General features: G+C 41.0%; 1 protein-coding gene across 1 annotated transcript; it reads right to left on the reverse strand.

The window, feature by feature from the left end:
- Positions 1–4,071: 4,071 nt before the first annotated feature.
- LOC137432232 (reticulon-1-A) lies at positions 4,072–26,813 on the reverse strand. Its single transcript, XM_068123982.2, has 7 exons — positions 26,504–26,813; positions 17,675–17,882; positions 16,977–17,115; positions 9,988–10,057; positions 6,750–6,796; positions 6,464–6,522; positions 4,072–4,682 (listed from the first exon to the last, which is right to left on the reverse strand). The coding sequence occupies exons 1-7, from the start codon at positions 26,610–26,612 to the stop codon at positions 4,640–4,642; spliced, it is 675 nt and encodes a 224-aa protein (XP_067980083.1). The 5' UTR covers positions 26,613–26,813; the 3' UTR covers positions 4,072–4,639.
- Between the last annotated feature and the right edge of the window lie 858 nt (positions 26,814–27,671).

A 27,671-nucleotide genomic window follows, 5' to 3' on the forward strand; every position in this document is an offset into this window, starting at 1 on the left:
ACGCTATAGGTCAAAAAACAAAGAAATGGCAGGAAGTCAAAGTTGTTGTTGTTTCACTTGATGTTCACAAAGTATTTCTAATTTTGTGAAATGGTGATGCACTGTGTAATTAATCAGTGTGAAAAGTGCCCAAACCCACGCATGTTATTGTTGTTTGTTCACTTGATTCTTGAAACTTGAAAGTTGTTGTCTTGAAAGTTGTTTCACTTGATGTTCACAAAGTATTTCTAATTTTGTGAAATGGTGATGCACTGTATAATTAATCAGTGTGAAAAGTGCCCAAACCCACGCATGTTATTCTGCCTTTTTAGCATTGAAGTCGGGCGAGGACGCACCCCATAACAAAAATGAAACGCAAAATTCTTATTGTCCCACCTCTTTTACCTCACGGTCCCGCCTCTTTTATCTCATGGTCCCGCCTCTTTTATCTCACGGTCCCGCCTATTTTATCTCACGGTCCCGCCTCTTTTATCTCATGGTCCCGCCTCTTTTATCTCACGGTCCCGCCTATTTTATCTCACGGTTCCGCCTCTTTTATGTCACGGTCCCGCCTCTTTTATGTCACGGTCAGGCCTCTTTTATGTCACAGACCCGCCTATTTTATCTTATGGTCCCGCCTCTTTTATGTCACGGTCCCGCCTCTTTTATGTCACGGTCCTGCCTCTTTTATGTCACGGTCACGCCTCTTTTATCTCACAGACCCGCCTATTTTATCTTATCGTCCCGCCTCTTTTATGTCACGGTCACGCCTCTTTTATGTCAGGGTCAGGCCTCTTTTATCTCACAGACCCACTTATTTTATCTTATGGTCCCGCCTCTTTTATGTCATGGTCCCGCCTCTTTTATTGCACGGTCACGCCTCTTTTATCTCACAGACCCACCTATTTTATCTTATGGTCCCGCCTCGTTTATGTCACGGTCCCGCCACTTTTATGTCACGGTCCCGCCTCTTTTATGTCACGGTCCCGCCTCTTTTATGTCATGGTCCCGCCTCTTTTATGTCACGGTCCGTAAAAGAGGCGGGACCGTAAAAGAGGCGGGACCCTTTTATGTCACGGTCCCGCCTCTTTATGTCACGGTCCCGCCTCTTTTATGTCACGGTCACGCCTCTTTTATGTCACAGACCCGCCTATTTTATCTTATGGTCCTGCTCCCGCCTCTTTTATGTCACAGACCCGCCTATTTTATCTTATGGTCCTGCTCCCGCCTCTTTTATCTAACGGTCCTGCCTCTTTTATCTTATGGTACCATCTCTTTTACCTCACGGTCCCACCTCTTTATGTCACAGTCCCGCCTCTTTATGTCACAGTACCGCCTCTTTATGTCACGGTCCCGCCTCTTTATGTCACAGTCCCGCCTCTTTTCTGGGTTGGCTCCGCCTCACCATCCTTGGCCTCTGTGACAGCGAGTCCACAAGGTGGAGTAATTAAGACAGCTGGAGATTGAGATTTCGTAGGCATGATTAATAAAAACAAAACACGCCCAATAATAAAGGCGATTTGTCCATACAAACAAAATAAACAAACAAACAAACGGACTGGCAGGATGGCCGAGACCAAGAGGAAGCTTGATACTCGCCTCGAAGCTGTCCAGCCTGGTTTCGAATCCTGATCCAGCTATAACTGTAATCTCGTTGTTTCGTAGGCAGGGTGCCTCGATCGGATGGACGTTAAACGGGTGTCCCATCTGCCAGCATTATTTCGTGGACGTGAAAGATCCCTCGGTGCCTTTCACGAAGAGTCGGCGAGTTATCACCGGCACCCTGAACAAATTAAATTTTATTCTGCCTAAACTGCCGATAGTAAGTGGTCCAAGATAGTCTCGTTGGGGCATTGATCGTCTGATTTTATCTTATACGTTCACGATGTGTACTCACGGCATAATGAGTGCTGATGGTCCTGCTCATGTTGGACACTATATGTATTATATCTATATAAACTCTCGTTGTTTATATAGATAAATACTGGCAGGATGGGTTAGGGCAACGAGGGCAACGTTTCGGTCCCCTTGGGTAATAAAGATCAAACACCGGTTGTCATGACTGTGTGATGGCGTAATCTCGCGAGATTTTTTATGGAAGGTGAGGTCATCTTCGGTCAAACTCCGACTACCCACAGTTTGTGTTTGGCACAAACCAAGGCCTTCAACATCATTGGGATCTCCCACACTGATGCTGTCTATAGGCTTATCACATCGTCATAGCAGAGAACCCAGCCAGCAAGGCCAGCTGGGGCCCACCTGGGTTTTCGTCGCATAGATCAGATGAGCCGAACTGGACTTAGCCTTTGAACTGGGACCTACGCGGGCCCCAGGTGGGCCAAGCCAATGCTATTGTCATTAGTTAGTTATATATATATATATATATATGTCTTAAGAATCATACTAAAATCGAATGTCTGCTGTTATTTTAACTGTGAAAGCTGTTTTTAATAACAAAATTTAGCAATACATACAGGTGTCTATACAAGTTAACACGCATGAGAATCGACTTCTGTGGTTCATGAGCGGTGTGATCAATGATAGATACTGTACATTAGTACGGAGTGACGTAGGCTTCCTGTAAACTCTTTTTTTTTTCCTGGCGTAATCTCGCGATATTTACGGTGGGCACCAAATCGGATCAAGACGTCCATGTCCACGGCTCACTTTGAAAATTATCCTCGTGTTATTTTCACTAGTCCATGTTTATCGGTGATCAACTCCGCTAATTGTTCCTGATTCAAGTACATGCACAAGCGTCAGTGGTGTCTTCTACCACCTCCTTTCGGGTCTTGTACCCTCTGCTCATTACATGCTTCGTCTCCAACAACATTCTCCACTCTTCACAATCTCAAACAATTGCCAAGAGGGAAGTTTTGCTGCATATGCATTACTTGCTAGTTTCAAGGGGCCGGGATAGTGATGACAGAGGGCCAGAAACACGATGCCAGTAGTTCGACTGCGCCACTCGAGACAAGATGGAAAAGCCGCTTGCCAAGAATAGTTAATTGCACCTGCTAGAATGTGGATTCTTTATGGAAGGTGAGGTCAAGGCAAAGACAATGCTCAAGCAGTTTCAGAACAGGAATGGTTCATGGCAAATGAGGCATTAACATCCAAGTCATTAACACTGACAACTCTTAGGATGCGTCCAATATTACAGCAATGCCTAGCAGAACTTTGCTTTTACCGATTGCCTCTAGAATTGAGTGGATTTGCTGTTACATCTGACACTTCACTGGTGCTACAGCGAGACAAGATTTCAAAATCTACCAAAAAAAGAAAAAAGCTTTCACATCATGCACATGGCAGTGCAAATGTTGAGAACCTAATTTAGTTGCTGTTATAGACCAGTCCAATGCTTTAAAATTGCTATTTCCTTCGCCTGCTTTTGGTCGGTCTGCTGGAAAAGTTTAGCATGATCCAACCATAGAGTGGTAGCCCCCACAGAATTTGGGGGGTGAGGAGGGGGTGTGGAAGTAAATATATAGTTTATCTATAACCAGGGTGGTGGGAGTAAATACACAACTGAACTACAAGTCGGTAGAGTGCATCATCCCGTCTCACTAATTCTGACAAAAAACAAAAACAAAAAAAAACCAAAAAAAAAAAACCATTGTTGTGTACACGCTATTATTGTGGCCCATATACCCTCAACATCCATGCACCTTTTGTCACATACATTGCCATAATCTGTAGTTTTATCGATTAAGATATTCAATGACCACATTTGCACAAAGGCGAGATTGCATGAATGAAGAGGAATATGAAAATAAATTAGGGGAAAAAAAAAAAAAAAAAAAAAACCCGACAGGATTTATGCATATGATCGATCACACAAGTTCATCAAAGCTGGTACATATTGTCACATGCACGCTTCCCACCACACAGCCACAAACGCTACTTGTCGGGAAATGCGCACGCACACCCCCGAAAGATGGCTGAGCTTAGAGCTCATTTTGGTCGGCCACATGGGTACATACCTCAGTGGTTGGTTGTAAAACATGGCTAATCGATCATATGCATAAAGTTTCAAATCAATAAACTGACTCGAGGGCATTAAATGCCTTGAATTCAAAAAAGGCAGTTGCACAAAGTTCAGGCTTTTTAATGTATTGACCAACACACAGTAGTAGTCCACAAACCTTGGTTCTGAATTTCACCACAGATACAAGCATTGCATGGTACAAATTACAACTCACGGAAACAGGCCAGACATTGGCCAGCGAGATTACCAATACGCAAACCCGAGCATACAACAATGTCGATATATGTTCGCTCACTGTACCTCGTGCTCAAACCATGATGACAATAGAAGTATAGATTCAAAATGTGCGTATTATTTTTAAACAAGTCTTAAACGCACAATACCAAGCAATCTACAATGTGAGCCTGCAGGGATCGAACTACAAAGACATGCACAGTCACATTCAATCACAATACATCAATAAACTACTTTAGGTAGGGTGAGGGAAGGGGAGGAGGGTTTAGAATTGGACAGTGTGCCACAAAGGAAGTACAAACAATCTCAAGAGCAAAGAAAAAGAATGACATGTATTCTGTCAATTCTACAATGTCAGATGACGTCTTCTCATTTCCACAGATCAGCGGCCTGTAGAAGGCGGTAAATGAAATGCGACGTTGCTGAAGCTTCAAAACCTCACCCTTCCTTGCGCTTCACTCCAGGCATCTTGGCCTGAACCCTGAGAGCAGCGAACAAATGTCAATTCAGCCAATCCAAAATGACGATTATGCCACAAAATAGCCTGCAACTTGCATAAACAGGTCAAAGTCGATTATCAACAAGTAAAACGAGGTGGACCCTATTAGTTCAAGAAAAGTGTGACCGAAAATCTTTAGGTTCTGTTTGTAGTCTCAGCAGCTATATGTATAATCCATTGTTACATACATCACGTCATCAGTGGCGATTCTGGTACGTTTTACAACAAATGAAGATTGAGTGGTGGACAAGGAAATGGCTGATCAGGAGATCGATTTTCTTTTTAATCAGTACGAATTACGGGCACAAAATGGGTCACAATGCTTGAATTAATTGTGCACAAAAGGAGGCTGCATTGCCATTATTATTCTATGAGGAATTTGTTCTGGTTCGATTAGGCTGTGCAGTTTAAAAGCCAAAATATGTTTACGATGAAAGGAGCACGAACACAAGAACATACAAGTACTTCCAAGTACTTCCATTATACGACAGTGCCCTACAAAGTGCATGGCCAAAGACTCAAGGAGAGCAAATAAAGATAAATTTAATTTCTAAGTAACATTAAGAGTGCACCATAAAATAAAAATTCAATGGCACAACCTTGCTGGGGGCAGGGGGTTGAGGACCACACAGGATGAGTGAGGTAGATACTGAGGGGAGTGAGGGGCAGATCAAGGGGCACCTAAGCCAAACACGTTGCAATACTAAACAACAAATAATCTAAAGATATTTAAATAAATAAATAATTATATTTTAATGGAGAATCTGCACAATAAGCAAACTGTACGATAACAGGAGGAGATGCAGTTGAGAGCACAAAAAGTAACCTTTCAAGGTCAGTGCAACTTTGGTGGCAATAACTATTTAAATCTGATACTGATATTCATTTGTTGAACATCAAATGAGATTTAAAATGGGAAAATGAATCTTTAATCTCTTTCTTATTAAAACTAGCAATGGTACCCGCCCTATGGGCAGGGTTTCAATTGGGAAGCCCAAATGAAAAGGCAAAATATCAGAAATTGAAGGTTTTTTATTTTAAACGATTCATATAAACAAACATCAGTTGAATCATATCACACGCAAATCATCAAAATCTAAACAGTACATAGCGCCCATTTTGAAAAAAATATTGAATTCTGCAAAAAGGAAGCGGCCGTTACACGTATTTCTCAGTTGCTTTGCACACGCTGCCATGTTACTTCGGAGCCGCACGTTTATATAGGAAGAGTTCGTCAGGATTCGATCTACTCTCTCTCTCTCCTGGTACGTAGAATACTCTCTCCTGGTACGTAGAATAAACAGTATTTGTAGAATTTCAACAAAAGCCACATCACTGTTGATATTGGTAAATATTATTCCATCGTGTTTGGAAAAACTGGAAAAACAATACAGCCTATTTTACTCCCAGGGGTCCCAGGAATACCCACCCAAAATATCGTTGCGATCGGTTGAGCCGTTTTTGCGGTACCTTCGAATGGACGGACATTTGGTGAATTATAGTAAGATGTGTAACGTGTGGCCACACATGCATGCATATATTGGGGCACAGGTACACGCACACCGACCAATCTTCGAGCTATCATTCTATTCAACAATTCAATTAAAGCTTGAAGAATTACATTTTCAAACTAGAATAGCTCAACATGACTAGTTAAACTTTTTACTGTCAATGATCACAACGAGACATTTATGAATGGCTCAGGTAAATCAAGATAATCAAGTACTCTTGTACAAACAACAATATTCCTCCAAAGTACTCACTTGTCAACCACATCCTTAATGTGCGTCCTTGCCAGGTCAACGTAGTGGTCAATTTTGTCCTACAAACAGAAGCAAAGTCATTCTTTGTTGACAATAAATTGCATGGTAATGGCTGTCGAAGTATGTAATGGATACCTCCACATAATGCTGGCTCAGAATGTTTGAGATAACAGTAAGATAAAGGGCAATAGGACAAAAATAAAAATAATTGTCATGGAATAAAAAATAATGGGCTGCAGCCCCTATTTAGAATAAACAGCATGAAGGGACTGCAAAACAATCTCACCTGGTACTTCTCATAAACACTAGGCAGAGTGAAAGCAGCAATCAAACCTGCAACGTGACAAAATAGATTACACAAGAATCTTTTAAAATTACGACATGTCCGAAAAACGGTTTCTTGAAGATTTACAATTCTTTCCCATTTCTGTACACAAATGGAATATGGCAAGAGCTGGAACAAAGGATTTGTATGATAGCATGAGAACAGTAAGAACCATGCAAATATGGGACTCAGAGGGAAAATAAGGACAAGAGCTTCATTTTTTTTTTTAAATGGAAGAATGAGTTCAAGATCAATAAAGTTAAATGAGCAGTTGAAATGCCAAATGGGTAGGTAACAACCAGACAGAAGGCAGAAAAGTGAATAATTGATTCACAACTCGTACTTTTTTCATACATGGGGATTGGGAAGCACGCGACCAGGTTACATTGTTTCCAGTGCATAGATCAACTTTAAATGAAGAAAAATAAATTTTACCAGGAGTGCAAAAACTAAAATTTTCTCAAAAAGCCCACACTGACATGGGGCTCCCACTCCAAGGTTGATAAAATTTGAACTAGAACTCCCCCACCCACACATAGGTAGGGGAACATGTGCAAAAAAGTGAATATAAACATATATACGTTTCTCAAATTGTATTTCGATTTCGTCACAAAAGCAGTGATTACATACGTGCATTAGATGCAATGCATAACATATATATATATATATATATATATATATATATATATATATATATATATATATATATATATATATATATATATATATATATATATATATATATATATATATATATATATATATATATATATATACATATATACATATATATATATACATATACAGAACTTGCAAACAAGCAAATGAGTCCCCAATTTGTTCAAAAATTAGCATTCCGATGCAAATGAGAATAAATTATTCTGTACAAGTACACTACTCACGATAAGTTAGGGATATTGGCAGGTTCTTTAGTGTGGTTGATTTTGTGTATTAATTATGTTGAAAAAAGTTGTTGGTCCTAATTCTATGGTTATTAACGAGTGAAAAAAAACAGCATTCTTGATTTCAATACCCGAACCCTAACCCCTATTTAAAAAAAAAACTCCCACAATATCCCTAACTTATGGTGAGTCGTGTATGTCATTTCCAATAGGTATTTTAGCAAATGTAGAGTAAACTTGGGAAAAATTGTAGCACAGATTGTGGTGCTCACCTTTATATTTTATCAGTTGAGGACATCTACAAAGGAGCTTCTCCAATAAACATTTGAATAAAATCGTTTAATTTCTCACAATTATAGTTTCATGCATTAGAGGATCATGGCTGGCAGGATAGTCTAGGCCCTAGATGTATGCACACACTCCTGCCTAGTCTAGGTTCAAATCACGGCACAACTATAAACAGTCATCCTGGTGTTTAATGTTAAACTGGGCATCCTGTCTGCTAGCATTAGGTAATAGACATCAAGGTTCCACTAGCAATATCCATGAACAGTAGGAGAGCAATCGTTGGCAACATTGCTAAATTCCAAATTCTGGTCCTGACTCGAAGGCGACTGCAAACCACCCAACATAACCCTTTCATATGAACTGCTTTGGCAGCAACATTACTCTGCAAATAAAATGATACATTGACATGACGATTTGAAGATCATTACAAATAAGCTACACCAACCATGGATACTTATAGACTAGTTACTGAACTTGAGTAGCTGAGATTAAAGACAAACAAACCAAGGACAGCATGCACAATTGTGTTAACTCTTTGCTCAATGGTGTCAAATAGTCGACACTGGAGCTCTATCTTCCACATGATGAATAAAACACCACACTAGCCATCGAGTTAGACTTTGAAAATTGCAAGTTCACTCTTAACTTGAATGTTATAGCCAGTTCAATGTATGCAGCAAATTTCATGTCACCGCTTCCAGGTTGAAGAACTTGGATCATAGTTAATCAGGCATCTTAACTGCAAGCAAGTTCCCAGGCAAAATAAAGTAGATTGGGCTTTTTCTTTTTTCAATGTCATCACTTTAGAAATGGAAGTAGGGAGATGACCACTTTGCTCATAAATGCTGTACACGAACTATAACTCTGCGAGTTGTACTTCCGAGCCAAGCCGGGTTTGGCTGGCAATTCAGATATTTTCCTGTCGCGTGAAATGAAGCAATGGCTGTATTTTTGGGAAGTGTGTGTTGTAGAAATGTGCGTTAGCATACAAATCAGATATGCTATAGGAACGTGTTCCTTCGTGAGTTTAAAAGCAAAATGGTACTGTAATCGGCTACTAACACGAGAAAAAAGGATCTTTTTGCACGTGGGCTCTAGTTGTGTGCTCCTTCCATGTCCTTCGAAATGGCTCCTGCTTTGGTACAACGAGGAATGTTTCCGCTTAAACCGTGGTGGGAAAAATTAAAAGAAAAAAAAAAGAACCAAACCAAAACCATTAGCGCTTCTTCAAACTCGGAAAGAAGCAAGTTAGTGATGCAACACGATTTTTTTTTTTTTGTTCCAAGTAAATAGATTATTAGCTTTCCAATAGTACAATTTTTTGTTATTCTATGATTGGCAGGAACTCTTTGGAATCAAGTGTGATTGAGAAACTCAGCGGTTGAAAAGTTTCATGAGTTATTGGAGATGAGCCTTCACAAACGACTGATAGGTACACTTTTACAAATTTCAATATTGGTAGATTTTTTGAAGATTAGTTGTATTTAAATCTATGGAGCATTTGCCATCCTGACAGATAAAATCAGACTGATTTTAGGATGAAAGGAATTGAAATAAACTTTGCACGATAAACGTGCAATTTACGATAAAGTTGGGGGGGGGGGGGGGGATATTTGCACAATAAAGTTGGGGGGGATTTTAAATTATACCACATTTGTGCACAAATAATATATGGCTAACCCCCACTCTTGCAGGGAAAATGGCCTTAAAATGTCTGTTGTTGTTGTGCACAAATAATATATGGCTCCTTCTGGATTAGGTTGTGTTTGACAACTTTCAGATGAGAAGCTAACCAGCAATAGAAATGCTGCTGAGGAAAATGGCAAACAGGCTCAAATGAGATTTTAGGATCAGGAAGTGAATGCCAACCATGCCAGGTGCCAAGGTGAATCAAAGACCGACTTTCTGGTGGAGAGAAGATCTGGTATTTACGGTTAGGATTAAGATAATATTGACAAGTTTATGTGAGCTGCACGATGGCAAACGGAAGTTTTCCTGGGTGGCCTCACCGATAATGAGCAGCGTCAGGCCGTTAAAAATGGCACCAACATAGGTCAGCAGCCAGAGCAGCAAGGCAAACTGTGACACAAACACTGGATTAAAAACTGGCAGGTACAGAAAATGCAAACCACCAAACATTCCCCCCCCCCCCCCCAAAAAAAAAAGAAAAAAGAAAAAAGAAAGAAAAACACCGCCTTTCAAATCTCCAGTCAAGAACAAATTACTTGAAAAGAACACGAGTATTGATCAACCCCATCATATAAACCGAGCTGTCCTGCTTTGCCATTACATATTTTGGCATCTCACATTCTATAAATTCTCCTCAAAAAAAAGTTTGATATTAGCAAAATAAATAAATAAACAGTTGTTACTGTGCTTGAACTCAAACCAAAAGCCACACTTTATACCTGACTGCCTTTGACAGCAATCTTTAAATCATGAGTTCGATGTAGATTCATCCTAAATTTCACTTCAACATTTCCTTCCTTTTCCACAATAAGCTTAAGACAAATTCTTTGTATGCAATCTTTGTTCAGCAATTTTTAAATTGTAATAAAGCTCATGGAAGAACTTGAACGCTAAATTTATCAGAAAACATGGACAATGTACTGCACTATTAAAAGGACAAACAAAATAAAACAACAAAGGATTTGAAACAAGGATCCCATCATTAGCCACAAGTTCAGATGTAAACGCCAAACAGGAAAAACTATTTACATATTTCTTGCACTTCCTGAACAAGTAAAAATTAAACGAGAAATCCCATTCCAAAGGTTACGTGTGGGTGATGTCGTTAATGGCCTGAAAAATAATACCAAATACGCTGGCACCATTGGTGTTTAAAGATGACTCGCTATATTCACAGTAACCTTCAGCACATGCGCAGGCAGCTTTACTCAACTTCCTCTTCATACTGACATGGGGTTTAATAATGTCTGTCATCAGGACAACTGAGAATAAGTCGGTTAGTTTGACCAGAGCTTATGCTCTCTGCTGTAGTGACAGTGGAGTAGTGTAGCAAGGCGAGACCGTTATCAAAATGACTACGTTGGTCTATCTGCAGTAACATGCCAACATCAACAGAGGGCTTGTGCTCCCACCTCTCCCAATACATTAACTATTTATTCTGATCCATAAGCCAACATTTGAATACTTTTTTTTTTTCTCCAGATAAAGCAAATATTTTGAAACTATCTTACAGCAGTTCAAGCAAATTGTTTTTGAATCCATGTATTGAAATGCTCATTTATCAATTTCCACAGCCCATTGTTGATACAGTTAAAGTGCAGTCTCCACTAAAATAAAATAGGACCGTATGTCCTGAAGCTCACCTAACACAGGAGCAACAATCACTCAAACCCCCCACATACACCATTATACCCTGATATTTATGCAGTGAACAAACTTCGGCGCATCACTTGCGATCAATGTTGTGGTCAAGTATCATTGAAATCGTGTGTGTACAGAGCAAATACCTGATTTTTTTTTGGGGGGGGGGGGGGGGGTGGCGACGAAGGGGGAGGGGAAGGGTTAAGGGATGGCGACGAAGGGGTGGGGAGGGAGGGGGGGTCAACCCCCCCATAAAACCGATTTTTTTTTTTAATGCTGCGAACAAACTTTGGTACATCACAGGTGATTAAGGTTGTAGTCCAGGCTCATCAAAATCATGTGTTTGGTTCAAATTATGACTGAAGTGTTTATGGACTCACCAACTCATTCACTGACCTATGGACACTGCTCAATCACAAGCTCACCAGACTAAAGTCCAGGTGAGCTAAAAACCTTGATCGTTCAGGATTAATATCTGGCTGCATGAAAAGGAATTTACCAAAATTCTTAGACCTCAAACAGTTGGGTATGTGCAGTCATTAGGTGTACATTCTGCTTGAGAACAGAACATAACCTTAAAACTATCCGCATTCATACAAATTCCAACCCCACAAAACACTGCTACAAGCAAGGTCACAGAAGGAAAAAAACAAAAAACTAATAATAATAATAAATAAAAAACTACGACCAACAAATCTGGAAACTACATCATTGTGCTCTTCTACAAAATTAATAACTATATTCAAACTAGATGGTATTTATGGAACACTTAACTTGCGCAGTCGACTTCGTGCAAGCCAACTTCCGTTTCAGGGTTTTTCTTTTTTGATCCAATATGGCTGTCAGACCACGTGACCAATGGCGTCATAAATTTACATTCTCCAATATAATTGTTGCATAGATCATGCTCAGGAAATTTCCAACCGATTGCACAAAGCGTTGAACTTGTCAAATTATGATGTCATAATGAAGGCACCAATTGCGTCATCGTTGACACATTACTTCGGCCACCAAAGGTGGATGGAGGTTATGTTTTCACCCGTCTGTGTTTACATGTCTGTCTGTGAAAAAGATATATCAAAGTTGTGGACGAAATTGGTGGTGAGGTAGTGTATGTGACGAGGACGAAATCAGTAGATTTTGGTAAAGATCCGGATCCGGCGAGGAGAATGTTTAAAGTGATTCTTCACCATTGGGAGATGGGGCCAAAAACGATACATAGCACAATATCTCAAAATGTTGACGGATTCGGATGAAACTTGGAGGTTGGGTGTCTGACAAGACCTAATCGATTATGGTGAAGATCGGAATGTGGATTCGGATACGAGTGTTATTTAATATTCCAAGTGATTCTTCACCATTGGGAGATAGGGCCAAAAACTATATATAGCAGGATCTCAAAATGTTGTGGATGCATTTGGACGAAAGTTGGTGGACATGTTGGGTGTGTGACAAGGAAGTATTGATTGAATGTTGGTGAAGATCCGGATTTGAATACGACAATTTTTGAAGTGAATCTTTACCATTGAGTGATAGTTTTTTGCACCATGTACAGCACAATATCTCAAAAAGTTGTGGATGGATTTGGACGAAAGGGATAGGTTGGTTGTTTGAGAAGGACGAATCGATTCGATTTTTGTGCAGATCTGAATAAGTGTTCGGATACGAATTCTTTTTTTTTTTAGTGATTCTTCATTGGGAGGATAGGGCCAAAAACGATATATAGTAGGATATCTCAAAAAGTTGTGGACGGATGTGGACGAAACTTGGTGGAGGTTGTGTGTGACAAGGACTAATCAATTCGATTTTGGTAAAGATCCAGATCCAGCTAATATAATTTTTTAAAGTGATTCTTCACCATTGAGTGATCGGGCTAAAACAGATACACAGCACGATGTCTCAAAAGGTTATGGACGGATTCGGACAAAACTTGGTGGACAGCTTGGGTGTGTGAGAAGGATGAATCGATTTGATTTTGGTGATGATCTGAATATGGATTCGGATACGAGAGTTATTTAATTTTTTAAGTGATTCTTCCCATTGAGAGATGGGCGAAAAGCGATATACAGTCACGTGAAAAAGTAAGTAAAGTTAACCATGTAAAGTTTTGACTTTTTCCAACATATTTCAACATAAAGCTATTTGATCTTCATTTCAACAATATTGACAGATAAAGGTGATATAATATAACAAATATCATGAAACATTTACATTTTGTAGTCCATTGTATAATTTAAATAAACATAAATGCAAATTTCACATGTGGAAAAAGTAAGTACACCCTTGGCTCTAATAGGTGGTATTGCCCCCTTGGGCAGAAACAACCTCAAGTAGGCGTTTCATATAACTGTCTACCAGTCTGACATCGACTGGGAGAAATTTTTGCCCACTCCTCCATGCAGAATTCTTTCAGCTGTGCGATGTTTGAGGGGTTCCTTGCATGCACAGCTCATTTCAAATCCCCCCACAACATCTCGATGGGATTTAGATCCGGGCTTTGACTTGACCATTCCAGAACCCTCCATTTCTTTCTTTTCAGCCATTCCTTGGTGGATTTACTGGTATGTTTAGGGTCACTGTCATGTTGCAAGGTCCACCTTCGGTTGAGTTTCAACTTTCCAACAGATGGCCTCACATTATCCTCAAGCACCCTGTGGTACAATGAAGAATTCATAGTGGATTCTATGATGGTGAGCTGCCCAGGCCCTGACTCAGCAAAGCTGGCCCAAACCATAATATTTCCACCACCATGCTTTACAGTTGGTATCAGGTTCTTGTGGTCATATGCTGTCTTTGGTTTTTGCCAAACATGTCGTCTGGTACTGTGGCCAAATAGCTCTACCTTTGACTCATCTGTCCAGAGCACATTGTTCCAGAAGTGCTGGTCTTTGCCTAGGTATTCATTGGCAAACTAGTCTTGCCCTGATGTTCTTTCTGGACAGCAAAGGTTTCCTCCTGGCACACCTCCCATGTAGATCAAATTTGTGCAGCCTCTTTCTAATGGTAGACTCGTGTACTTTGACATCAACAGTGGCAAGAGCTACCTTTAGGTCCCGTGATGACATTCTGGGGGTTCTCAGAATGTCATCTGAGACTTCTTTCAGCATCTTGCGGTCTGCTCTCAGGCTGAACAAGTTGGCAGTTTTTTGGAATCTTCTCCACGTGTAGATGATCTTCCGGACAGTCGAATGATTGATTTCAAATTGTTTGGACATCTTTTTAAATCCCTTCCCAGACTTGTAGGCATCCATAACCCTTTCTGAAGGCCTCAGAGCTCTTTTGATCAAGGCATGGTGACGCCACACACTTCAACAACAAAGAGCACCCCAAACGAAATGTCTGAGGTCTAAATGAGACAGGTTCCTCCAAGATCCTCTAACGATGTTCTAATCATTTGCACTTGATTCTAATTTTAGGTGTTTGAAGTAGTGATAAATGTAGGGGTGTACTTACTTTTTCCACATGCGAAATTTGTATTTATGTTTATTTAAATTATACAATGGACTACAAAATGTAAATGTTTCATGATATTTGTTATATTATATCACCTTTATCTATCAATATTGTTGTTTGATCAAATCAAAGATCAAATAGCTGTATGTTGAAATATGGTGAAAAAGTCAAAACCTTACATGGGGTGCTTTTTCACGTGACTGTATATAACATTTCTCTAGCTCTAGAGAAACTAACAGGGAAAATGACCTTTAATATGCATGTTGTTGTTGTTGTTGTATATAACACGATATAAAAAAAGTTATGGACGAGTTTTGACTAAACTTGGTGGATGAGTTGGTTAGGTGACAAGAATAAGCGATCAGATTTTGGTTCAAGTCCAGATCCAGATCCGGCCTATTCGTGGTATACAAAACACTTCAGCCTGGCGGAGGTATGCACAAATTGTCATTCGGATTAACAGTTGGTGAGAAAATGAATTTTAAAATATGTGCGTAGATTAATCAACCAAAATCCTTGATGCCGCTTTTTGCTTTGTGAGCGCAGGGTAACTAGAGATTTCATAGAACACCTTACCCTGCGCAGTCTTGAGAAGAAAAGAAAAGAAAAAAATGGGTGGGGTGCACAAGCAGCAAATTTTATTGGTCATGATGTAAAATGCTGTAATACTTTGCCCAAGTACTGCTAAACGGAAGGGTTTGAAAGTGTACCGAAAGTGATGGATTCTTGTGTTCAACTATATAATTAAATTGAAATAAAACATTTTACAGGTCATATAAATTGTTTTGAAAGTTTACCACCATAACGTGTGTATGTATGTGTGTATATATATATATATATATATATATCCCCCCCCCCATAGGTGTTTTGGAAATAATACCCAAGAAAGTGCCTTTTACACCACCCAATTTAATGCTAGATTAGTTCTTCGTGCCTGTATGGATCCTTGAAAATGTCCCTAAAACAGTAAATTTCCTGTTTGTATGGATTTTCAATTTTGTTTGACTGCCAGAGGATAAAACTAGAACGGCACTCGGTGGAGAGCATACCTCCGCCGAGTGAGCAGTTTACGTTTCGTATCCCACCCTGGTTATCCTGGTGTTGGGCTAGCGGCTAGGGTGCCAGCTTAGGATCCGAGGATCCTGGGTTCGAATCCCGGTCGATCGCTGAATTAACGCCAGGGGGGTTGATTCAGCCTGTCATCCTTCCGAGGTCGGCTAATTGAGTACCAGTTCACTGGTAATTCCCCGTTTGTCGTAAAAGGCGACAAAAAGGGTTGGCGGCAGGAAGGGCATCCGGCCGTAAAACTGCTTCAAAAAGGGGACCAACAAAGAAAACAACAACCACGGTGCCCGAAAAAGGCCAACCCCCGCTTTGCGGGGAAAAATGGCCTCTAAAGGCTTTTTTTTTTGGTTTTTTAAAATCCCACCGATAGGCCGGAGCTGGATTTGGACCTGAACCAAAATCTAATCGGCTTATTCTCGTCACATAACCAACTCCTCCACCAATATTACGCACAACTCGTCCATAATCTTTGTAAAATAACATGTTATACAATCGCTTTTCGCCCGATCTATCAATGGTGAAGAATATCTTTAAAATTAACGAATTCTCATATACGAATTCATATTCAGATCTTCACCAAAATCGAAACTATTAGTCCTTGTCAAACACCCAACCTCGCCACCAAGTTTCGTCCAATTTTTTTTGAGATATCCTGCTATATGGCAGTTTTGGCCCTATCGCACAATGGTGAACAACTTAAAAAATTCTGGTAGCCGGATCCGGATCTTCACCAAACTATTCATTTCGTTGTCACATACGCTACCTCTCTGCCAAATTTCGTCCGAATCCATCCACAACTTTGAGATATCTTGTTCACAGACAGACAGGGTTGAAAACAACCTCCATCCACCTTTGGTGGCAGAGGTATAAAAAATTTTTTTTTAAATAAATCGTTCAAAAATAAAACATTACCTTACCTCTGTGCGATCAGGACGTTATTTCTTACAATTTTCCGAATTCAGAGAGAGAAAAGGACTACGAAACTACAGGTTCATGTTCTCATTAAAGTTCAAAACATAACATTCAATTGAAATCAAGTTGTTAGTCAATCATAAACCGAGGTTTGCAGACAAAGTGACCCAATTGCTCAACGCCACTTTTGCCTTCGCGCGCATGGGGTAACAACAAGGTCAGATGTGTTTGGGATAACCTTGAGCGAATCCACCAGGTCCTGTATGAGGAACAGACGGCGCAGCTCCATGGCAACACAGTTTGTGTGAGACAAAGTCATGTCCATGTACTTGCGTGCAGACTCCTGTGAAATATTCAAGTCCATGTCCAGGTATTCCCTGCAGGAGAGAAAACAGTCAAAGGCACCCAACAAGATCCTTTAGTTCAATTTATAGATGACCCTGATTCAAGCCAAATCCTACGTGCCACCAACTTGCCTCGCGTCTTTAGAGTAGAAAAGTTCGTACATTGATCTTTATTTGAATAAACTATATTCATCAGAATTTCATAACATATAAAATTAGACCATATTACAAAATTATTTAAAATTAGTCATAATTACATTATACAATTCAAACAATATACAATTCTTCTTACTCCTGTCACAGAGCGAGTGACAGTGCATAAAAATTTAGGAACGCCACGAGAACCATTTGTTATCACATATGGTATACATCAAGGGCAGAAAAAGGGAAATGGGTAGGGGAAGAAAGCCTGGTGTTAACATTTGAATAAATACGTACAGGAGCAACAATAATATCAAAAAGGTAATTATCGGAATGTATGCACGTTCATTAAAGAATCGAAAGTGGCTGGGGCAATCTCCACAAAATTGTGCATTGATGTTCAGGGTTCCGAGGGTCAGGTCAATGGCATAAAATACTCTGCGAATCTCACTTAAACGGGTGTCCATCGTTGGTCTTCTGGATAGCCTGCAGCACCGACTTGTAGACACGGAAGCTGATGGTGACCGATATTACGGCAAGGGTAAGGTAAGCAGCGACACTGATCACGCTGAACACACATAGCGAGAGAAGCAGAATGAGTGTGGTCCCGAAGATGGCACCCGAGAGCTTCACATCACGCCAGTGCAGTAGGTCCACCACTGCAGAAAGAAAATAAAGCAGGTTTTAACAACACTAAATTACAGGATATATATATTTAAAGAAAAGTAACACCAAACTGAAAACTAAACTATTGAACCTCAATAAAATACCGAGACAGGACAAAGGTAAGCAAAGTGGCTGGGCAACACCCATGAGACAGGACAAAGGGCAGGTGCATGAGATTGCATCAGCAGATTGTCAAATTCGAGAGATAGATGAGGATGTGTCCCCATTGTACACAAAGACTTTTCTCCCCAAAAGGGGAAGGGAGAAGGGGGGGGGGGGAGGGTTCTTAAAAAGGATGAAATTATTTGGCAATCTCTACTAGCATTGCTGGTGGAGCCACAAAGGACAACTTGCTATTTCAACTCAAGAAAAGTAATTTTAAAAATGCGAAAACCATTTCTTCACAGATCAAAACCAAACGATGAATTGAAGGGTCATCTGCATGGGGGGGGGGGGGGGGGGGGGAATGGGCAGAAGGCAAAGTTGCGCAAAAGGAGGGGGAGGGAGTTTTTCTATATATTTTTAAATAAGGACACTACTGCTAATGGTTTAAACATGGCATGAATATGGTCCCTCATTTACATTTAAAATAACAATAATAATTAAATGGAACAAAACATTAAAAACTAGGACAATGCGACTGTCGCCAATATGCCGCCGCATCGTCCCACAACAGGTGGATGCCATCGTTCACCGTTCTAAAAATAAACAAGTCTGATTTAAATCCTTCAGCTGTTTTCAACATCACATTTTCACATCGATCAGTGAAGCGGTTTCAGAGAAGGGATTTTATTATTTTATTTTTTTAAATATAGGCTTTCAAGCAAATATGGCTGCCATACAACATGACATATGACATCAAAAATGTACTCTGCATATGTATGGGAAGGGGATCACAAGTTTCGTGTTGAACGGATAAGGTTCGTTTTTCTATCCAAGATGGCTGCCAAACCACATGACCTACGACATCATTATTTTCAAACTATATGCAACAGTAGTTAGAAGACATTTGTAAAATTTTGCATCGACAGGGTGAGCTGTTTCAGAGATATAATTATTTAATATTTTCCTTAAATACAATATGGCTGCCAAACCATGTGACCGGTCATAAATTTAATATTTCAATACAAATGGGTCATAGATCATGTGCATGCAATTTCAGATTTTTAGGATAAGGAATTTGATTAAAATATTTTTGGCTGGAATACCACTTCAGCTATGATATTAGCATGCTTTTGTTCCCCATTAGAGGGTACTTTACAATGTGCCAAGTTTCAAAATTTCCCATTCAGCGGTTTTTGATAATTTTTTTATTATTTGCGTTTAATCCAAGATTGCTGCCATAGCAAATGACCTATGACGTAACAATCACAAAAACATTCTGCATGGGTGTCATTCCTACCCTGAAAGTTTTGTCTCAATTGGACATGTGGTTGCTGAGAAAAACGATGTTTAGCCAGTGAGGACAACCCAAAAACATATGCCTCCGGCCACCTTCGAGAACCGAGGCATACAAATAGACAACCAGGAGATTAAGACAAGATATTACAAGTACTATTTGACTTGCAAACAGACTATTCTACTGTTTACAAACAGTGACAATGCAGCTCCAAACAAAGTACTCCATTCCATGACTCATGTTTATCACAAGGGATAACAATTTGCTCCCACACATTACTCAACATACACTTGTTGCAAATGATAGAAGTTCCACAAATTCTGACGGGAATTTTTTTTTTTACAATATATTATGCAAACCGGCAGCAGAAAAAACATCGAAAACTAGAACGGGCACTCGGTCGCATACCTCCAAACTGATAGGCCGGTTCTGTATTCGGACCAGAACCAAAATCTAACCGGCTTGTACTTGTGACCTAACCAACTCATTCACAACCTTTCGAAATATCATGCTACAACATAATTTTTGTCTGTCTTTCAATGGTGAAGAATCACACAAAGGAAAAAATAAAATAAAAATTATTGCATTTGTCTCTTCACCAAAATCTAATCAATTTGTCCTAGTAACACCCAACCTGTCCACAACTACATATATCCTGCACACAAACGGACAGAGGGGTGAAAACGACCTCCGTTCACCTTAGGTGGAAGAGGTGACTAGCCACAAGAGCTCATTTGGCATATCGTTCCCATGTTGGAGGTAAACTTCATATTGATCGTTTTTTTTTGTTTTGTTTTTATAATTTCCCAAATACCAACCCTATTTTCACTACCAAGTACCAGCCTCAACATCCACTTATAATTACATGATGCCCTTTTAAAATGCACAGCAGATGAAGGCAGGGAACAAGCACAAATTGGCCTACTCAAGTTGAAATGCCGAGGTATTTGTAACATCAAACCACCCAAAAGTACATGGCTGGACTATTTTACTTCCCCTTCAGAATGAGGACAGGTGGAACTCCCATCATAGAACTAAGTCAGCAATTAGTCACAATAGACTTCACAGGGGAACAAATACAAGACCAGCCAACCGAGAGGCAAGCATGCTACCGACTGACCAATCCTGCCAGGGACCTGTTAGGAGGATTCGAGCCTGTACAGGGGACTGGCAAGGACATTCAGGTATCGGGAATTTGACCAAAGAGCAGAGGGTAATAGCTTCCTACAAACTTAGGTGAAGGTAGTTTGTAAAATCCAGTGGTTACTTGAAGCATGGAACAAGAACAACCTGCAAGAATAAAATTGTGAAACGGTTTGTATTACCCACAGACAAATGAGAGGAAGAGAGGAAGACAAATGAGAGGAAGAGAGGAAGACAAATGATGAATTGCGAAAGATGATGGGAATAGAGCCTGTGATTGATGCTGTGAAGAGGAACAGGTTGAGATGGTTTGGTCATGTGTTGAGGAAGGATGAAAGTGACTGGTTGAGAAGAGTGATGGAAATGAATGTAGAAGGAAGTAGAGGATGGGGAAGACCGAGAAAGACTTGGCTAAAGATGGTCGACGAAGAAATTCCTGGCAAGGGGCTTAACAAGGAGAGATGCAGAAAATAGGGCAAAATGGAGATGATTGTCATGGAGACTGCAAGGCTAACCCCTGCTCTAGCAGGGAAAATGGCCTTAAAATGCATGTTGTTGTTGTTTGTATTACCCACATATACTTCCCCATGCCTCCTTGACCAGGCTAGGAATCTCCAGGAGGTTGTTTGAAGGATGTATTTTCTGTGCTTGGGGAGCAGGTGGAGAGGGGTGGGAGGTTTTATGCTGAAGTTTTAAGATGGGGGATTTTAGAGTAACACCTTTCTCAAACCTCACCTCTTTATTTGCTTGCAGAACTAGGATGGGAACTTGTTTCCTGTAATAGGACAGCACATAGCCACATCCCTTGTAACTGGTCTTACATTTATTTATTTCCCCTCTTTCCCCCACCCTTCCCATTTACTAAGGTACACTCCTTTATAGTGCAATTAAGCCATAGACAGTAAAGACAACAACGACGGTTGGAGTTAGAGCAAGTTTTGTGCAATAGATAAGCCACCGACATGGTTCAGGTTACAATGTATGGTTGACGGATTGGGTCAACTACAAAATCTGGTCACCTCAGCGAGATTGTCTGGGTTTTGTTTTCAGGCGGGGAAGGACGGATGCAAATTTGCACAGAGGTCAGAGCTCACTTATCATTTGAGTGTGCTGCTCACATCTGCAACCCTGTTAGATCGTCAGGTGGACCATTTATGAAAGCTGGCCTGCAAAGCCATCCTCAATCCGAGCTTCTCAGCCTACAAAGGACACTTGGTTAAAGCAGAATGCAGTACAAGTACTGCCCTCCACATACAGACTCCAAAGCTCAATAATCACTTTCATCTCCCTCAAAGAAGCACAAGCACAGGGCCTGCTGTCATCTCATTGTAGACAGGTTGTCAGCACCTCTGAATTTTTTTTTTTTTTTTCCTTCATGTCAGGTACTCTTCCACTCACCTAGCCGTGAAACACCAAAATCCAGGCCTAGTTCTCACCTCTACTGCTTTATCCCACTTATGGATCAGCTTACATCATTTTGTGCAATTGACTTCCCACAGCTTGGCAGTATACCCCCATCTTCAAGTCATCCAGAATCCCTACCCATGACAACATTTTAAACCTTCATTACCTCTCTCTCTCTCTACCTGCTACGTTCCCTCATCCATTGCCCCATTATCCCACTTTTAACGCATTACCTTCGAACCCGACTCGTCATTCTTCCACGCATCTAGATTTTGCATACAAAAATAAAAATTATCAGATGAGACTCGATGGGCAATGATCATGAAAATAAATGAAAAGGGACGTAATGTTAGAAAATGGTGCAGCATCAAATTTATGTAGAAGTGAAAATACAAACCAAAATTAACACGTGAAAAAGGAAAACAAGGGATCCTACTAATCCACACATAGTTAGATCTTGGTTTCCCACAGACCAAGCTTGCCTGGATCAGGCAACGCTACCATTCATTCAATTACAGCTCAATCAAAATACTAGGTACTTGAATGCAACATTAACAATATTCAGTGCTAACTTCTCAATTATTACCTTCACCACCGAAGGTGGATGGAGGTTATCTTTTCAACCCTGTCTGTCCGTTTGTGAACAAAATATCTCAAAAAGTTGTGGACAGATTCGGACGAAATTTGGCAGAGATGTGGTGTATGTGACAAGGACGAAACGATTACATTTTGGTGAAGATCCGGATTCGGAACCCAGCTTGTAGAATTTTTTAAAAGTGATTCTTCACCATTGGGAGATAGGGACAAAAAAGATACATCGCAAGATATCTCAAAAAAAAAAAATTATGGACGAGTTATTAATAAACTTGGTGGATGAGTTGGTTAGGTGACAAGAACAAGCAGATTAGATTTTGGTTCAGGTCCGAATCCATATCCAGCCTATCAGTGGGATACAAAACAAAGTTCAGCATGGCGGAGGTATGCTCTCTACCGAGTGCCGGTCTAGTTCTATCTTGAATCTGTAACATACAGGGTGTCTCAAAATAGATGGAACCCATTAACATGATAATAATTTATTACTCAGACAAGAAACTCCAAAAAAGATTACATTTCCTGGAAGCTGATATAACAATGAAAAAACTGAAGATTTGAGGTCTCTGGCTCAAAGGATACATTTATTAGAGCACATGTTCCAAATGACCGCCTTTGCGCCTTAGACACTCCGACGAGCGAAGCTGTCAATCACCCTGACACACTCTTCCTTCCTGATGGCACGAATCTTCTGGGTGATGGCCACTTTCAGTTCAGAAATGGATTGAGGACGATTCTCATACACGTGGTCCTTCAAGAACCCCGAGATAAAAAAATCTGGGGGGTTCAGATCGGGTGAATGCGGAGACCACTCGGGTTCGCAGCGCCTGCTGATCAGCCGATCAGGGAATCGGTGGTCCAGCCACTCCATCGTGATGTTGGCTGTATGTGGAGTTGCCCCATCTTGTTGGAACCATTGCACATCTCGATTCACGCCACGACGTCTCCCAAGTCCCCTCCAGAACTTGAGCACCACAATGTAACGCTCCTTTGTGACAGTGACTGCCTCCTCGTCTGCGTCTTCAAACCAAAACGGTCCGATTATGCCATGTTTTGAGATGGCCACCCAGGCCGTGCATTTCACAGAGTGCAAGGGCCTCTGAAGCACCTCGTCTGGGGCTTGTGTGCCCCAGAACACATTGTTCTTGCTATTGACATGCCCACAGAGCAAGAAGTGTGCTTTGTCACTGAACCAAACATCAAGAAAGTCAGGATCCTCTTCGATCTTGTTCTCGAACCACCGGCACATCACAACACGTTTTGCCATGTCAGCTGGTGTGAGTTTATGCTTGATCTGGATCTTGTATGGGTACAGCTGAAGGTCCTTGATCAAGATTCTTTGCACTGACGCACGTGAAAGACCCAGCTTTTGGCTACGTCTTCGGATGGACCTTTTCGGGCTCCTTCCGACAGAATGTCTCACCACATTCACATTGTCAGGAGATCTTGCAGTCAGCTTCCTGCCAGAACTGGGTGTTTCTGCCTTCTTGTTGAGGTTGTTTACTGATCCAGTGGCTTGAAATTTGTGTGCCCAATGATAAATTTGGTTTTTCTGGGGATAGTTGTTGAAGTTGAACTTCCTGCAAAATTTTGCTTGCACCGTTTTGAATGATTTCGTCTCCAAATAAGTAGTGACGCAAAAAAAATTTTTTCCTCCTTTGTCCAAGGCATTTTGATTGATAAATTATTAGTTGTTATGGTCTCCTCTCTTCAAATCTGAAAAAAAAGAACAAGAACATTAATATTGGCAGAATTATTAGCAGTGACGGGTTCCATGTATTTTGAGACACCCTGTACATCTACCCCCCCCTAGCTTCCTAATTGAATTCACCCAAACAAGCCATAAAGCCACTATGTAAGGGGCCAAGTCTTTCTCAAGACCTTCTGCAGATGTCTTAAGACAGAAAGAAAACTCCTATTACTCAACCAAATTGGAGCTTTTTCAAAATGTACTGTATGCGTTAGTCAAGAAAAAAAAGGAAGTCATTGACATGCAAGCAGTTGGAAAATTAGTCAGTTCCTGCAGATAAGCCTCAACGGTAATATGCGACATTAGTAACCATACCAACTTTAAGGGTTGATAACCAGTTAGGATGCAGACGTATAAACAAGAGGTAGAAAGGCAATAGCCAGGGAATGTAAGTGGTACTGTAGTATGTAAGCAGGAGTAAGTTGAGGGGTGGGAGGGAAGTTTGGATAAGAGGGTGGGGTAAAGGAGAGCCCACCTCCTTCCTTCCCCCCTCCTTCCCCTCCCCTCCCCCCAACACGACATTTATATCGTCATGTGCGGTCATTGCAATGTGGCACACCAGGGTGTGAAAGTGATCACGAGAGCATAAACCATGCCAGACAGTACCCGTGCAGTCACCGAGTGCCCTCACGACAAGGTCCAGTGCTTTAGAACAGTTACATAACAATCAATGTACCTTCACTGCGGAGCCACTGGGTGAGAAAAATGTACACTGTGGGAGAAACATTACAATGCATACGAAATTGAAGCAAATGGTCAACTAATGGTGAAATTAGTTGGAAAACGAATTAGCACTAAAGGGAAAACTAAAAAAGAAAAATAAATAGTTAACCATTACTAATTACAACTAAAAGTTTACCATGCTATCCTTGTCAGGTACAATGAGCCGTATTCAAATAAAAGCCATAAAACTCAATCTGAATAGTTTGTTCAAAACCATACATCATGACATCATAAATGTCAAACAATGGAGGATTTTTTTTTTTTTGATACCTTATGCTTGCTCAATTTGCCAAAAACCTCCATCACTAAAAGCAAAAACTACAGTAGATTACGAAAACCGTTTAAAACATTTATCTGGTCCCAGGTGTTCAAAAGCCAGGTCTGAATCTGGCTCACATCTCCAACCCTTCAAAGGACGAGCCAATAGCAAATGGGTTCCATCGAGCCAGAGATGCGGAATTATTTTTGCTGAAGCAGGCCACCCTTTTTGGCAGCAAAAATCACAATGATGCCAGCTCTCACATCGCAATACTTTTACTAATAGGAGATCGAAACGAACAATTGAAAAATCCTCTGTGCTCCACATCTGTGCCCAATTATTTCCACCCAATTGTGGTGTTGACCAGGATAAGTTTTCAAGCTGAAGTCTTGCATGAACCTGCTGGCTAGACAGCACAGGGGATGGCACATACCTTTAGTCTACCAGCTATCCTGCGCTTCAAAATAAATCCTACAGAGACCAAGAACAAAATGGGGGAGCAACTACAGGCCAATATGGGCAAGCCCAAGCCATAATGCGGCATGACCACGTGGAGCGAAAAGCACGTTTCAACCACAAAACATCAAACAAAAGCCATTTCTACACAATTACCCTGCAGAGGAGTTATTCTGCAAACATCACCCTTGCTTGTAATGCAAAGTTATCTTTAGGTCACAAATTATGTACACAGCTCAATGAACCAGCCATGGCAGTGTAATAGTTAAGGGTGTCTGCTCAGAGTGCGTGAGGGCAGCAGTATTAATTACACTATTATTACTAATTACACTGCACATAATTATTGTCATTAGGCACCAATCAATAATCATTGCGGTATTAATTATTACCTACACCCTAAAACACTGCAACACCTCAACCACGCCCTTTAAAGGGCGTGTCCGAATGACCGCCTGGGCCACATCGCAGGAGACGCCAACGAGTCAATAATGTCACTCAAGGTTCGTAATTGAGAGCACCGAACATTCGGCTCCAGGAAGGGACACGATGACAATATGGCAGCACCATTGCAGACCACCAACCACGACTCCATTAGATTGCACGTGGTGCAATGGCAGCCACATCGGCCATAACAACCTGTTACAAATCCATATTATGCCGGCGTTCTAACCACACCTTGCTCCACCTCGGTGGAGGTGCCGAAACGGCAGGTTAACAATAACAGCAATTTGCAACCCAGGCCTAGCAACCTCAACTCGTGACTACAACCGCACTCGGGATCGAGCGTTCACTACGTAAAATAAATAAATATAGCTACAATCTCAAAACGTATCCTCACAATCCCCAAAACGTGTCCCCTCAATCCTATTATAGAATCCTACAAGCTTACCGGCGCTGTTCGCCTTCCAACCTGGACATGGGCAGGGTGCGGCTGTGGAGTCTGGAAGAAGCGGGGAATCAGCCATTTCGGGCACAGGCTTTTCACTCAAATGAGCCATTGCCAAACGCTGGAACGGAACCTTTTACTCGCAGACTGTAGCAAATTGTCACGAAACTGACGCGTTCTAAGACCCAGGACCTCTGCAGAGTGCAGCCTCACCCGATCTAACACGCAGGAAAGAAGAAGATCACTTCAGGTTTGACGCTCTAACGCTTGACGTTTTTAAGATCTTCTCGTACGTCATGACGTACGCCGAATCGTAGCGGCGGCCAAGGGAAATCGACATGGTGTCGTCACCTCGTACTGATAACCGCTGTGAGTGATGTCATCGCGTAAGAATGCGTCTTTTCGTCATCTGGGTATCGGCTTGTTATTGGACATTGTTACTTCCTTATGCGAATGCCGTTTGTTGAAAAGATTTTCTTTGAAAATCTCCTGCGAGGTTTCAAAAAACCCTTTTGGCAAAAGGCAATCGCCAAGGAAAAGTGTATTCATCCTCGTAGATATAATATTTCTTCATTTCGAACGTAAATGATACGCCTGGCTTTAAAACGTGCGTGTGAGGCCTGCACCAAAAGATAGTCAGTCGCAGGGGGTGCCTCACCATGGCGACTGTGTTTGCATTATCTTTTGCATATGAATGAGAATGTGAAGAAGGCAACGGTTCTCAAAAGAAATGTTATTGTGATATAAATAATGTTACAACAACCCACGCTCGTTATCTCCAGGTGCATTTGCGTTTTCTCCAGGAAGCTGGACTTCGCCATTGATTAGTATTGCTCAATCCTCAGCAGTTAAATACTTTGTGTAGGTGGACATTAAAAACGGGAACTGTCGTCGTATATGTAAAGATTCATTCGTGTGCGGTACGTGCATGTTGGTTGCATCATTTATGGGTGCGCGCAGTTGATGCAGTTCACCCAAGGGGTGTGTTCAATTACCAGGTTTGTTGTAGAGTTCTCGCCAGGTGAGGTGGCTTAAGCACTCCATTCGAAATCGTTGATAAGGAACGCCTGGCTTGGCAAGCGATAGCTAGCCGCTTAGTATCTGAACACACCCAAGGCTTGCTGTCGCTTTCCCAACCCAGTCGTTCCGTATCAACCGCTTTGCAAGACGC

This window comes from Myxine glutinosa, chromosome 1, assembly GCF_964187855.1.
Source record: "Myxine glutinosa chromosome 1, kmMyxGlut1.1, whole genome shotgun sequence".
Lineage (NCBI taxonomy): Eukaryota > Metazoa > Chordata > Myxini > Myxiniformes > Myxinidae > Myxine > Myxine glutinosa.